At 53.6% G+C, this 13,787-nt stretch overlaps 4 protein-coding genes across 6 annotated transcripts in view; 2 read left to right on the forward strand and 2 right to left on the reverse strand.

Moving 5' to 3' along the window:
• CENPT (centromere protein T) overlaps positions 1-13,787 on the reverse strand; it is a 186,826-nt gene that overhangs the window by 27,831 nt on the left and 145,208 nt on the right. The gene's annotated exons all lie outside the window — the stretch shown is intronic.
• On the forward strand, positions 59-2,393 carry PARD6A (par-6 family cell polarity regulator alpha). Of its 2 annotated transcripts, none has more exons than XM_066348504.1 (3): positions 59-694; positions 1,072-1,294; positions 1,530-2,393. In XM_066348504.1, exons 1-3 carry the CDS (start codon positions 632-634, stop codon positions 2,285-2,287), a joined length of 1,044 nt encoding a protein of 347 aa, XP_066204601.1. In that variant the 5' UTR covers positions 59-631; the 3' UTR covers positions 2,288-2,393. The 2 variants fall into 2 exon arrangements, with proteins under 2 accessions (XP_066204601.1, XP_066204602.1); XM_066348505.1 differs by having other exon boundaries at positions 1,533-2,393.
• ENKD1 (enkurin domain containing 1) lies at positions 2,588-6,207 on the reverse strand. Of its 2 annotated transcripts, none has more exons than XM_066348618.1 (8): positions 6,145-6,207; positions 5,840-5,941; positions 5,549-5,743; positions 4,617-4,789; positions 3,544-3,669; positions 3,281-3,444; positions 3,044-3,195; positions 2,588-2,952 (listed from the first exon to the last, which is right to left on the reverse strand). In XM_066348618.1, exons 2-8 carry the CDS (start codon positions 5,922-5,924, stop codon positions 2,792-2,794), a joined length of 1,056 nt encoding a protein of 351 aa, XP_066204715.1. In that variant the 5' UTR covers positions 5,925-5,941; positions 6,145-6,207; the 3' UTR covers positions 2,588-2,791. The 2 variants fall into 2 exon arrangements, with proteins under 2 accessions (XP_066204715.1, XP_066204716.1); XM_066348619.1 differs by having other exon boundaries at positions 3,044-3,180; positions 6,145-6,206.
• Positions 6,424-8,020, forward strand: C9H16orf86 (chromosome 9 C16orf86 homolog). The gene is made up of 4 exons (XM_066348620.1): positions 6,424-6,591; positions 6,726-6,955; positions 7,293-7,510; positions 7,614-8,020. Exons 1-4 carry the CDS (start codon positions 6,424-6,426, stop codon positions 8,018-8,020), a joined length of 1,023 nt encoding a protein of 340 aa, XP_066204717.1.

Below are 13,787 nucleotides of genomic sequence, written 5' to 3' on the forward strand. Positions count from 1 at the left end.
TAGTGCGTACTGCTCGGTAGTTTGTGTGCAGACTCTTATTGGGTTGATTGGATGCTGGCCTTCTTGTTCTTATCTCTCATAGCAGCGGCCGAAGCCCGGCTGTTCGTCATAACTTCCTTGGCACCGGGCAGGAAGGGGCTAAGGGCTAGCTCAGATGGAGAGGGAGGAATTGGGGCCTGAGGCTGCGGCCTAAGTTAGTACGAGCTCGAAGTCACTTCAACACCGTGTGACCCCGGAGGATTAAGAAAGTATTATAACTAAGTTTCGTCATCTACAAAATGCGCAGTCTTGTAAGGCCAGTGGAAATACTACACAGATGGCATTCAATAAATATCACTTTCATCACTCTCCCCTCTGATTGGTCGAGTCCCAGCTCCGGGAACGCACGGACCGTAGCGTAATGACGTAAGGGCACACGAAGACGTCTCTAGCTCCATCACCGTTTCCTAGGAAACGTAGACTCGCGTTCTACTCTTAGTAGCTGGCCCCTTGACGTCACGGCTTGGATGGGAGGGCGGGGCGAGTGCTACTGCCAGGGGCGGGGCGGCGCGGGCCGGCCGGGCGGCCCCGCTGTGCACCTGCACCTCCGCGGGCCGCCTGGGGCACCGTCCCCGCCCCGCGCGACCCCGCCATGGCCAGGCCACAGAGGACCCCGGCGCGCAGTCCCGACAGCATCGTGGAGGTGAAGAGCAAAGTAAGGGCCTCTCCAGTCCCGGCTTCGGCACTAGGTGCTTCCAATTCTCTCATTTTCCCTTTCCTGGCCCCTTGGTCCTACCACCTTTTTCTCTCCTCTGTCCTTCACGTCCCATTCTCAGGCTTTTCTTCTCGCTTTCCCGTACCCACCTTTTTTCCTCTCATTGCCGGCCTCTAAAGTCCTTCTGGGGCCTGGGTTACCTGGAGGGCGGGGAGAAGACCTTGGACAGCGTCCCTTTCACTGGAGCCGAGGTCTAGGCGCTCGGCTGCAGCTGTTGCGGCAGCCCGCTTTCCCACCCCTGCTACCCTCGGACCTGTGGTGAGAAAGGACGCAGGCTCCGTCCAGACCCCTCCTCTTCTCCCACTCCCTGCCTCTAGTTTGACGCTGAGTTCCGACGCTTCGCGCTGCCCCGTGCTTCGGTGAGCGGCTTCCAAGAGTTCTCGAGGTTACTGCGTGCGGTGCACCAGATCCCGGGCCTGGACGTGCTGCTTGGCTACACAGATGCTCACGGCGACCTACTGCCCCTCACCAACGACGACAGCCTGCACCGGGCCCTGGCCAGCGGGCCCCCACCGCTGCGCCTGCTAGTGCAGAAGCGGGGTGAGGAGAATGGGGTACAGTGGACAGTTTGTGGGGTAGGGTGACAGGGCAGGTCTCCAGGGATTAGTCTATGCCCAGGGTGCCCAGGCTTCACCCTCTGCAGCCCCTGCCCTTGGCCTGACCTCCAAGTGGTAGGAAATAGCTATGGTGTCCCCTTCCACAGGCCTGGGCCTGATGGGAAAGGGGCCAAATAGGAGAGCAGGGTCTCTAATCTCAGTGCCTCCCTCTCCTGCAGCAGAAGCTGACTCCAGCGGCCTGGTTTTTGCCTCAAACTCTCTACAGCGGCGTAAGAAAGGGCTCCTACTTCGGCCAGTGGCACCTTTGCGCACCAGGCCACCCCTCCTAATCAGCCTGCCCCAAGATTTCCGCCAGGTTTCTTCAGTCATAGATGTGGACCTACTGCCTGAGACCCACCGACGGGTGCGGCTGCACAAGCATGGTTCTGACCGCCCCCTAGGTTTCTACATCAGAGATGGTATGAGCGTGCGTGTAGCTCCCCAGGGCCTGGAACGGGTCCCAGGCATCTTCATTTCTCGCCTGGTACGAGGGGGCCTGGCTGAGAGCACAGGGCTGCTGGCAGTCAGTGATGAGATCCTCGAAGTCAATGGCATTGAGGTGGCTGGGAAGACCTTGGACCAAGTGACAGACATGATGGTCGCCAACAGCCACAACCTCATTGTCACTGTCAAGCCAGCCAATCAGCGCAATAATGTGGTGCGTGGGGCATCTGGGCGTCTGACAGGGCCTCCCTCTGCTGTGCCCGGACCTGCTGAGCCTGACAGCGATGATGACAATAGTGATCTGGTCATTGAGAACCGCCAGCCACCCTGTTCCAACGGACTGTCTCAGGGGCTGGAGCCATGCTGGGACCTGCGCCCAGGCCACCTACTTCCCAGTGTTCGCAGCTCTCTGCCCTCCCTGGATGACCAGGAGCAAGCCAGCTCTGGCTGGGAGAGTAGCATGCGAGGAGATGGTAGTGGCTTCAGCCTCTGACACATAAGGAAGCAGCCCCTTGCCACTCCAGAGGACTTCCCCAGTGGGGGTTTTAGCTTGCACACAAGGCCCTCCCTCTCAGTCTGGGGAACATTAAAGGTTTTCTACAAATGCAGTTATGGTACTTCTGTGTCCTAGCCCCAGCCTCCTCCCTGATCCCACAATCATGCCTTCTTCCCTGGACATGAGGCGTAAGTGAAAAGGGCAGCAGAGAGACCTTCCTGCAGTTGACCAGCAAGAGGGCTACCAGACGTGGCATTTCTAGAGTAAGAAAAGCTCTTATGAAAACAAACTCCACTGTGTACAAAAAGTTTAATTTTGACAAAAGGGTTGAGGCTGGGCTAGGATGGCACTTCTGCAGCTACTAGTGGCTAGAAAAAGTGCTCTGGGGATACTACTCCCCTCACTGTTCCCATCTTTGGACTCGGATGGGCCTGATCCTGTCCTTTGCAATCATATAGCAATCCTCAGCAAGGACCCCCATCACTTCCCCTGTAAAAGGGCTCAAGCATCCATCTTCACGAAGACCTTGGGGCGGGAAAAGATTTTGATGGCCTCCTCTACCTGCACCAGCTTCCGGTCCAGCTCAGCACGGTGGCCCTGGGCCCTCAATGAGTCTGCCCCAGCAGGCAGCAGTACCAGCTCACGCAGCAGCTGACTCTGGCCTACAGGGGGGCCCAGAAACAGTTAGTGTTGGGCTGAGGTGAGTCGTCCCTAGTGGGTTCGCCATTCAGTCCCTCTTGCCCACATACTCACTCTGGAGCAGATTACTCAGCGTCTCCAGCCGCTGGTTCTCAGGCATGCGAGTGTGGCCAGGGGGCATGGCAGGGTCTGGCTGGCTACGTTGGCGGGCCTCAGCCTCCCGTCGCCACAGATCCCTGCGTTCCAACAAGCTGTGGATGCACAGGCTCAGGGTTGATGATGCTAGGGCAGATGTTGGCTCCCACCTGCCACAGGCAGCCCTCACCCTGATTGTTGGGCAGTGGGACCTACTAATGGGGCACATGGCCCTTCTGTGTGGCATTGTAGTGCTCCTGGGCTTGCCGCTGCTGTTCCAGCACCTGTGCCAGGACCTGCAGTGAGCGGGAATGCCGCCGAGGGGCCCTCTTGGCAGTGCAGGCATTGTGCCTAATGAAGTCCACACCCAGGCCTGACCCCTGCAGGACATGGCAAGTATGGTGGGCAGACAGCACTGTGTTATGTTCCTGAAACCCCCAAGATCCCTGCCCCACCTCCCAGCCCACACATACTCTCACCTTGGCATTGGGATCTGGTGGAGTTAGCTGGGGACTGGGGACACGGGGTGGTGGGAGCCCAGGGCCACAGCGAGAGTGAGCCCGTAGGAAGTGTGCAGGCTCTGTCCCAGAGGCAGGGCTAGGCTCCTGGAGGGCAGGGCATAGAAGAAGGATCAGGCTGTGGTAAAGGTCTCAAGACCAAGCCTCTATCCCAAGCCCTATGGGCCTCCTCCCTCTTGATAAAGCACTTCCTCTCATCAGCATTTAAATGTGTCTCTCTCACATCATTAACAACAAACCACCTCTCCTACCTCAGTCATGGCTCCAGCAATCATTCTCTTTTCATTCCTGCCCAGCCAAGATTCCTGGATCTGTCCCCAGCAAGGTCACTGACAGCTGGCCTCCAAGCCCTCAAATCCAGGGTCACTTCTCTGGTCTCACTGTCCTGAGCCTGATCCTCACAGACTCTTCGGCCTCACTCCAGAGATCCAGACCTGACTCTCCATCTGCTTCCTGGACACACTCCCACCCCCTGGAGTCCCACAAATTCTTCAGCTTCAACACATCCACATATGACTTTATATCTTTTCTCTCAATCCTGCTCCCCCTTCTAAGACCCCTTGATAGAGAAATGGTGCCACCATCTACCTAAGACAGAATCCCAAAACCATACCTCTGTCTCTGCCCTTCCCACTGCCCTTAGAAATAAAGATTGAAAAGTGGGTTATGTGGCCCTTTATGATATAGGTCCAGCTGACTTCTTAGCCAAACCTCATGCTGCTATGCCCTCACAGTAAACTGTATACAGCATCCCCACTGCCCACACTCCCTCTGATCTTAGGACTTCTATCTGTAAGATTTCATTTCTATAGAATGTTCTCTTCCATTCTCCCCTTGCCTAATTCCTATCTGCCCCTCAGGATCACCCAGCCATCAGCACTTCTGAGAATCTTCTGGAGCAGAACCAGCTCTTTCTTAGTCTTCTGTTACCTTACTCCCCTGTGATTTTCCTCCCTCCTCCTAATTCAGTTCAGGGTCTAATTGCCTCTTGGCCAATAAGATGGACAATACTTCTGACTCTCTGAGGCAGGTACCTGCAGCTGGGCCTTGACCCGAGACTCCACATTGTCATACTTAGGGGAGCGCCACAAAGCCTTCAGGGGCCTGGACTGGCCCTGTTCCCGGCTGCGCTCCTGCTCGCGGAAGCGCCTCTGGATTTCCTTGATCCTCCTCAGGTTCTCCTTCTCATGGTCTTTAGGGTCCTTCCCTGGGAAAATGATGTTGCCAGGCTCTGCCCTACATACAGCTCATGAAATCCAACTCATACCAATTCACACACAGGTCTAACCTCTCCATCTAAGTTAGATCCTGTACAGATTCTCTACCTCACCATCTAGTTTCCTTTCTGATATGGTAATTATCTTTTTTTTATCCCTGATTTTTTCTACATTTTTATTGTGAAGCATCCAGTCTCTGGGTTATGAACAAGATAGGTTCTGTAGGTTTGAAAATGTTTAAGTATTTAAATACACAGAAAGGTAAAACTAAATACATTAAGACAAACATCTAAGTTGCATTTGATAGGTAAATGTACCTGTTCCAATTTACATATAAGTTCAACTTAAGAACAAACCTGCAGAACCTATCTCGTTTGTAACCCAGGGACTGCCTGTAGCATTAGTTACCTTGTATATAACAGTCATTTCACTTGTTTATTGACTCAATAATAGCCCATGCTTGTCTTCAACCTTGTTTTCATAGTACCTGCTAGGCCTGTCACACAGTAGGCACTAAACAACAAACATTTCATTGATGTGTGAATTCATGAAGCTGAGCTAGGGTTTCCTGGGACTATGGCATTCAGTCCTCTTCTGCTAGAAGGTAGGGCATTTCTCCCTCCTTTATAGTTGGGGAAACTGACAAAGAGGCAAAGCCTGAACCCAGATCAGGGCGGGAGGAGCAGCGGTTTTTCATCTCAGCTTTTGACTTCAGATTTACCTCGCTGCCCCTTCTGCCCAGAACTTACTCTTGGGAGAGGCCCCTGGGCCTAGGGAGATACCCCCAAGTTGCAGCAGCATGCCCCCCACGCCACACCGGCCACGCTCCAGGATCTCTCTGGCTCCGGGACGGATGCGGGGGCCGCGGGGAGGGGTGGCGTTTGGGTCTGGGTCCGAGGTCAGCAGGTCCAGCTTCAGTGCGTTTCCCTCAAGGCGCCCTTGGGCTGAGGGGTCGAACGGGGCAGAGTGCAGGGTTCAGTGGTGGAGGGGAACCCGGGTCTTGCTCGGGCCTCGCTGGGCCACGGCACGCTCCAACTCACCGGAGGCGGGCCGCTGGTAATAGTCCGGACAGAGCGTAGGGTCTGGGGGGATGGGCCCCGAAATGCGGGACGGGCCTTCACACATGTCGCCGTCTCGTCGCCCTGTAATGGTGTACCTGCCTGATTGCTTATCTGGGTCCCGGGACCGCCTTCCTCAACCCCATGCCTAGTCCTTGGACCGAATCTTGACCCCGGCCGTGCCCTCCAGTCCCGGTCCTCGGCCTGCACTACCCACTCCTGCTCCTAGCCCACTTCGCTGATTCGGTCGCGGCCCCTCCACCTAAACACCTGGGCAGGGGACTCACCACAGCAGCTTTTTGCAGCCCGCCGCAGCCGCCCGGTCGGTTGCTGTTGCCAAGCAACAGTAGTTTCCATCCGAGGTCAGGGGCCAAGACCCCTGGCGCAACGTCTTCTGGGGCTTGTAGTTCCAGTTGACGGTGGGGCTGAGTTCCCCCTATCCCATCCCGGTCCTCGCCCGCCCGCAGGCTAGTCTCCCAGGTAAATTTGTCTCGCCCCTCAGGACCCGTCTCCACCCCCATCCGACTCCCCAGCAACCGTTGAGGATGTACTGACTCCGCGCAGACATGGCCTTGGCAGGGACAGAGAGGAGCCCAGGAGCCCAAGAGGAGACTGCCGAGGAGCCTACACAGCTCGCAGAGGAGCCCAGTGACCAGGCTCTAAGCTCTGAGGTGACAGTCAGGGATGTCTACCCTCTAAACTCTTGGCCTTGCTGCTCTATGAGGCCCGATTCTGTGCGTTGAGCCAGACCAGGCGCATGGGCTGGTGCCCTTCATTCTCATTTGGTGTTTAATGTCAGGTGTCTAATGACTGATCCCTGTATCCTTTGCTTGGCTATGGTGACCACTTACCTTTGTGTCACCTCTAGTGTCCAGTGACAGGAAACCAGGGCCTGGTGTCAGCCCATGAAGCCTGTGGGACCCAGGATAAAGACAAGAGTCCAACAGGACCAGTCTCAGAGCCAGAGCTCCAGGAGGAACGACTCGTGCTGGAGGAAGAAAGGCTCAAGCCAGGGGTGGACGCACTAGAGGAGAGAGGCCCCAGGCCTATGGTTTCCGCTGTGAGGTCCAGTCATGGTCCGAAGAGGAAGCTGGTCAAGTGAGGGGGCATTCAGAGGGAAGGAGCAGCAGAGCTGGGAGGAGAGTTGTCACACTCCAGCGGGATTCTGAATTCCTGCACTCTTGCAGGGTGCATCCTTATCCCCTGCCACCACCATCACTCCTCATCCCTGCTGTCCTTAAGAGAGGGATTCTCAAGTTCTAGAAGGGGACTGAGCTCACAGGAGCTCTCAGCCCTTGTCCAGCCTTGGGGCCTCACTGACCAGAAAACGGACAAGAATTTGTGCCTGGGGTGGTGGGCATGTGGGGCTATTCCCTATGCTCAGGGTACAGGAGCCAAGGCTGGAGGCTGCCTCCTCAAGCCTCCTATCCCCCAGCCTCCCAGGGCCTAGCCACCATGCCCATCCTAGGGCTGAAGCTGAGCTGCCCCAGGGGCTGCTGCTGCACAGGGAGAACCTGGAGGGGAGCCCGAGTGAGTCCTCGCCATCTGCCAAACAGCACAAAAAAGCCAAGAAACGCAAGAGTCTGGGGACCCCAGTGCTCCCAGCTGTGGCCAGCACAGTGTCTGCACCCTCAGAGACCTTGGGGCTAGAGCGTGAGTGGCAGTCCCTGGGCCTTTCCTTTTCCCCCTTCCTCCTGGACCCCTGACACGGCACAGCTTGGCACTCCAGCCCCTGCTCTGCCTCGGGTCCTTGCAGGAAAGGCTCAGCGCCTACGGCCCCTGTACCAGTACATCAACTATTGCAACCCTGAGCTAAACCAGGCAGAGGAAGAGGATAGGGAGACTGAGGCCGAAGCAGAAGCTGAGTTGGAGCTGATGCTGGTCCCCGAGGAGGCATGTGTGGAGCAGCTGCCGGCCTCACTGCGCGGGGTGGGTGAGCTGGGCTCTGGCCCCACTCTGCCCTGCCCCAATACGTTCATGTCTCCCACCTATGCTCTGGTTCCCCTTGGAGAGGAGGCTGGAGAGCAGTCTGGGGATTTGTACAGCATGGGGGTCAGCAGCCTCAAGACTGAGATGGATAAGTCAGCTCAGGTGGACATACACAAGATGCTAAGTGTCTGTGCTGCCCCTCTTGTACCCCCACTCTCTCCTCAGTACAAGTGACTGTCCCATCCTCTCCTCCCGAGCCCGACCCAAAGCAGCAACCAATGGGCTTCGGCCCTCAGGTGGAAGGGGGGAATTCGGCCCTTTCCCCTGCTTGGGACCTTGGACTTGCTGAAAATAAACATTTTACCTTTTCTCAGAATTTGACTCCCCATACAAGATGCCTAAAGAGGGAGAGCCTGGGAAGGACAAATGATTCCCTAGTGCAGGATGTGAAGCCTGGCTGGTCATCCGAATTGCCCAGGAACTTGGCCAACGTATAGATGACTGGGCACTACTTCAGATCTAACTGAATCAGTCTGCAGGATGGGACCTGGTTCTGTGCATTTAAAGGCTCCTCAGATAAACCTGAAGACCAGACAGGATAACAGGGAGGATAGAGGGAAGCGATGGGAAATCTGGGGCAGAGAAGGGAAAGGGACTGTCACGTCATGAGAAGCCACAGAGAAGGGGCTTGCCTTTGGTCTGACCTTGAGGGGACCAACACTTGGAATACTGTACTCCCTCCGAGGTAGCAGAGTTCATTTGCCTGCTTCAAGAGTGGCAGCTTTGGAAGGCTTCATTGTTAGACCACAGCTGGACCACCCAGAATCACTGCTGGTGACAGGATTTGTGCCTTTTTCCTGGCAGGCAGGGTATAGTGGGAATAAATGGTCTCCCTGGAGCCTTGTGACCAAGCACCAGATGACTGCTGCTTCTTACCCTCAGTGCTCTGTGGGAAGGGGCGGCCAGTGCTGGTCATTTTGGCAACCCTCATATCCTGCTGCTCCTGGTCCTCCTGCTGTCCCTCTGACACCTTAAACACAGGGAATTTCAAGTTAAATGAATAATCTCTCTTCCCTCCAAACTGGTTTTCCTCCTGTATCTCATCTGCACAATTGTTCAAGTCAAAATCCTGGGTATCACCTCAGACCCTGTCCTGTTCTTTGCTCATTGACTCCTACAAGCTAAGCAGACATCAAGGATGGTGATTCTACACATACCATACCCCTGATGGTGTTGCTCCCTCTAGCACTGCTGTTCTTACTCCAGCTGCCTTATAAATTTTCAGTGGTTTCCTGTCATTCCTTGGCCAGCTAAACCTTTTCTTACCTTCACTCTCTGCAGGTGGGACTTCCACTGCCTAAAATGCCTTTATTCCTTCACCCTTTCACCTGGTTAGGGCACACAGACCCTTGAAAACTCTAGAGCACCTTGTTTCCTGGAAAGCCAATGTTGCCCTACATTGTAGGGTCCTTGTGGTTATTAACTGTCATCAGAACTGGACTCTGAACTCTTGAAAGGCCTTTGTCATTGCATCACAACCACCTAGCAGAGGACCCCCATGAAAGGTACCAAGATAAAGAGACCAGGGTGGGAGTTGAGGAAGCTACAGAGGGACAGGCCAGGCTCTGAAAAGCTGAGGCTGTCCAAAGTCCAGTGCCACATGTAGACCCCTGGAATAACGGCCTGGCAAGGTCACTGGAAGGGATGGGATGGGCAGGCCCAGATGGAAGTAGGAATGTGCATTGAGCCAGGCTGTTCCCCACTTTAGGGGTTGCTTGGATGCATACTGGCCCCATGGCAAGGCCACAGGACAAACCATGGGGTCAAGACATTTATTCTTTCTGCCCATACTTTCTCCTGGGTAGTGATTTGGCCACCCCAGGAAATACTATCCATAGGGGCTGTGCAGACTGAATACTGTCCAAAGGGATGAACATGGATTCTCTGATTTTTCAGAGGTAGAGGGTGTGTAAACATAACTGAGTTTTGTTTTGTTTTTTAAAGATTTTATTTATTGGTTTTACAGAGAAAGGAGGGGGTGGGAGACAAGAAGTAATTGCTTCACTCTAGCTGTTCACTGGTTGCTTGTCATATGTGCCTTGACCAGGCAAGCCCAGGGTTTCGAACCGGTGACCTCAGCATTCCAGGGAAGCGATCTATCCTCTGCTCCATCTCAGGCCAGGCAAGATAACTAAGCTTGACCTCCTTACTTTATGAGTGAGGAAGTGGAGGCCCGGAGAGAAATGGCCTTGCATGAGACCACACCCTTGGCCTCAAGGAAGCCCCATCCTTCCCTGAGCCCTGCAGATTTGAGGACCCTGGGGCTCTCTGGGTAAGGCCCCATTGGGTCAGACATCTCCTTTCTCTGTGGTCTCCATGGCTGGACATGTGGACCAGGTCAGCACCGATAAGGAAGCTCTGTTCCTATATTCCAACAGATAATGTAGGAAACAGTAACCATAGAAGGAAAAAGCCAGTCTGCATTTTCTGAGTTCTATTACCTGACAGGCTTTTCTAAGCAGGGACAGCAGACACAGAAAAGAATGAGTCACCACTACTCCTAGAAGCTCACTCTAAGGGGGAAATGTAGAAGCAGCACGATTTAAGGAGACACATGCGATGGAAGAGCTGAGGACAAAGACTATGGGCCCACGGGTGGTGGTGGTGACTGTCACTATGCCTGGGAAATAGTGAAGCAGCTCTCCAGCTGTCTCCTGGAGAGGTGGGTGACTTCCAGGCTAAGGATGCGCCAGGACTGAAACCTCACTGGTACAAAAGGTGTCAGCCCCATGCAGGAGGGCTGCTTAGCATGGCTGAAGCAGAGGCATGGCTATCCGGAGACCAGGCTGGGGGAGTCTGGGAGTGACGAGGAGGGGTGCAGGCGAGGAGGGGTCTTGGCCTGACATTTTGGAGAGGTCATTTGAGCAGCAGTGTGAAGGACAGAATGAGAAAGAGAGAGACTGGGGACACTGAGGTGAGGAGACTGCTGTCATTGTCTGGGTATGAGACCTAGATTTGGCTGGGGGTTGGAAAATAAGTAACAGGTATTTGGGAAGTTTTCTTCTGGTTGCTATAACAGAGAGGAAAAGTTGACCGCGTTTTCACTAACCTGAAGAACTTTGTTTACTCTGACCCAAGAAAGATCCTGAGGTTCGGGACATAGGTCCTGGGAGCTGATGCTATCTTTCTCCAGGAGGGGGCGGTGCAGGACAAGCCTGAAACTAGTTGCAGGCTGTTAACCGTGGGGACCGAAGAGAAACATTGCTGGCTTCCTTGTCCCAGGCATCCTCCCTGGGACCAACCCAAGAGATATACAGTGTGTCTGTAAAGACATGGTGCACTTTTGACCGATCACAGGAAAGCAACAAAAGACAATAGAAATGTGAAATCTGCACCAAATAAAAGGAAAACTCTCCCAGTTTCATACCTATTCAGTGCAGTTCGATGTGGGCATGGGCTCACGCACAGATTTTTTAGGGATCCTTAGGTAGCTATCCCTTAGGTATAGCCTCTACAGACTTGTCACTGACTGATGGTCTACCAGAACGGGCTTTCTCCACCAAACGGCCGGTTTCCTTCAACTGCTTATCCCATCAAGTAATGTTATTCCTATGTGGTAGCGCTTTGTTATAAATGCGCCGATAGCCTGACCTGTTGTGGCGCAGTGGATAAAGCGTCAACCTGGAAATGCTGAGGTCGCCAGTTGAAACCCTGGGCTTGCCTGGTCAAGGCACATATAGGAGTTGATGCTTCCAGCTCCTCCCCCCTTCTCTCTGTCTCTCCTCTCTGTCTCTCTCTCCTCTCTAAAAATGAATAAATAAAATAAAAAAATTTAAATGTGCCGATATTCACGTTACACTTTGGTCACGGATTCGAATTTAGCGAGCTACAGAACACAGTGAACTTTCCTCTGTACCGTCCACATCTTGACTGGCATGGCCATAGGCTGCTCCGCTGTATACACGGTGTTACGTCATCATCTGCGCATGTGCACATGCTGCCACATCATCCTACAGAAACTGGGTTTTCCTTTTATTTGGTGCAGATTTCACATTTCTATCGTCTTTTGTTGCTTTCCTGTGTCTGGTCAAAAGTGCATCATGACTTTACGGACACACTGTATGATAGTAAAGATGTCTAAGGGATAGCCACAGACCTAAACTCTGGGGAGTGCCAACAGAAGACCTGGGGTCCTCATAAAGTTAACTCTGCATTGCCTCACCTGTGGTGGCGCAGTGGATAAAGCGTCGACCCAGAACAATGAGGTCTCCCGTTCAAAACCTTGGGCTTGCCTGGTCAAGGCACATACGGGAAGCAACTACTACAAGTTGATGCTTCCCACTCCTCCCCCACCACCTTTCTCTCTCTGCTCTACCTAAAAATCAATTTAAAAATTTTCTTAGCTTGCCTGACCAGGCGGTGGCGCAGTGGATAGAGCGTCGGACTGGGATGCAGAAGGACACAGGTTCGAGACCCCGAGGTCACCAGCTTGAGCGTGGGCTCATCTGGTTTGAGCAAAAAGCTCACCGGCTTGGACCCAAGGTCGCTGGCTCCAGCAAGGGATCACTTGGTCTGCTGAAGGCCCATGGTCAAGGCACATATGAGAAAGCAATCAATGAACAACTAAGAAGTCGCAGCGCCAAAGAAAAACTAATGATTGATGCTTCTCATTTCTCTCCATTCCTGTCTTTCCCTGTCTATCTCTGCCTCTGTAAAAAAAAAAAAAAAAAAAAATTTCTTAGCTCTGCACCCACTGCAGTCTGCTCCAGGGAATCTGTCTTTGTAAACAAGGGGTTTGCTGCTAAGCCCTAGAAAACTTAAGCAGTGCCACTGTGAGTCAGCAACATGACCCTTCCTTAAGTAGGAGCATCCGAGTCAGGCAGAATAGATGCATGTACTCTCTAGGTCAATTCCCAACTTAGGAGAGATCTCAACATCCTAGGAACACAGAGGGATTGACCTGGAGCTGAGCTAATGGCCTTAGGAGGAAGGGGGCAGTCTTTTCTTCAACTACCAGTGAATTGCCTGGTGGGGCTCTGTCTGCAGTCTACCTTCTAGTTCAGGTCAGGCTGAGATTCTTGCTGCAAAGAGGAGGCAGTAACCTGGATGGGGATCTAAGGGAGGAGGGCAATGGCTGGGCAGTTAGAGCCTGAGGAGCCACAAGTGCTGGGGAAAGAGTAGTTCAGGTTCAGGCTCCAGAGAAATGACCCTGACCAGACTCCTGCTTACATTACTTACAACTTACAGGAGGCAAGTACCTTTGCTCCTCTTTGCCTCAGTTTTCTGATCTGAATATGGCAATATTAATATTAGTACCTCATAGAGTGCTTTGGATGTTAGATGAAATAATATGCATAAAAAAGTCTACCCCAAGGGCCCCAACTTGCAAAAAACATGCTCCAACACTAGCCATTGTTATTTTATCTCACAAAGGAAAGGTATAAAACCAGGACAATACAGGAGAACAGGCCTGGTGACTTATTATAAAAGGGGGGCCAAGAGGAAGATGGAGGCCATCCCAGTCTTTATCATTCTGGCAAGGAACCGTGGACAGGGCAGCGAGGGAAAGTTGGAGAAAGGGAGTCTGGTCCAGACTTAATCCTGGCAGGCTGGCAGTAGAAACAGGGCAGCACGTGTCCTTTCCCACCACCCTACCTCACCCCGACCCTCACATGGCTGGTGACTGGCGGGCTGGGCCAGTCAGTGGCCATACCCACTCCAAGTGTGTGGGGCCTTCCTCCTCACGTTCATCCCTTCCAGCCTCCTTGGGACCATCCCTCACCTCACCTCTCCCAGGACTCCCGTGGAGCCATCTCAATGGTTTTCAGAACAGAACCCTCCTGACCTGCAGCCCAGGGAGGCCCCAAACTGCCACTATCTCCCCAGACCAACAGGCCCCCATTAGGAAGTCCTGAGTCCTGTTTTCTGAGGAAAGACTTTTCTTTGGAGGGCTCCTGGGGTTCAGCAACGAGAGAAGAAGCTGGGAGATGAGGACAGGCAG

This window comes from Saccopteryx leptura, chromosome 9, assembly GCF_036850995.1.
Source record: "Saccopteryx leptura isolate mSacLep1 chromosome 9, mSacLep1_pri_phased_curated, whole genome shotgun sequence".
Classification (NCBI taxonomy): Eukaryota; Metazoa; Chordata; class Mammalia; order Chiroptera; family Emballonuridae; genus Saccopteryx; species Saccopteryx leptura.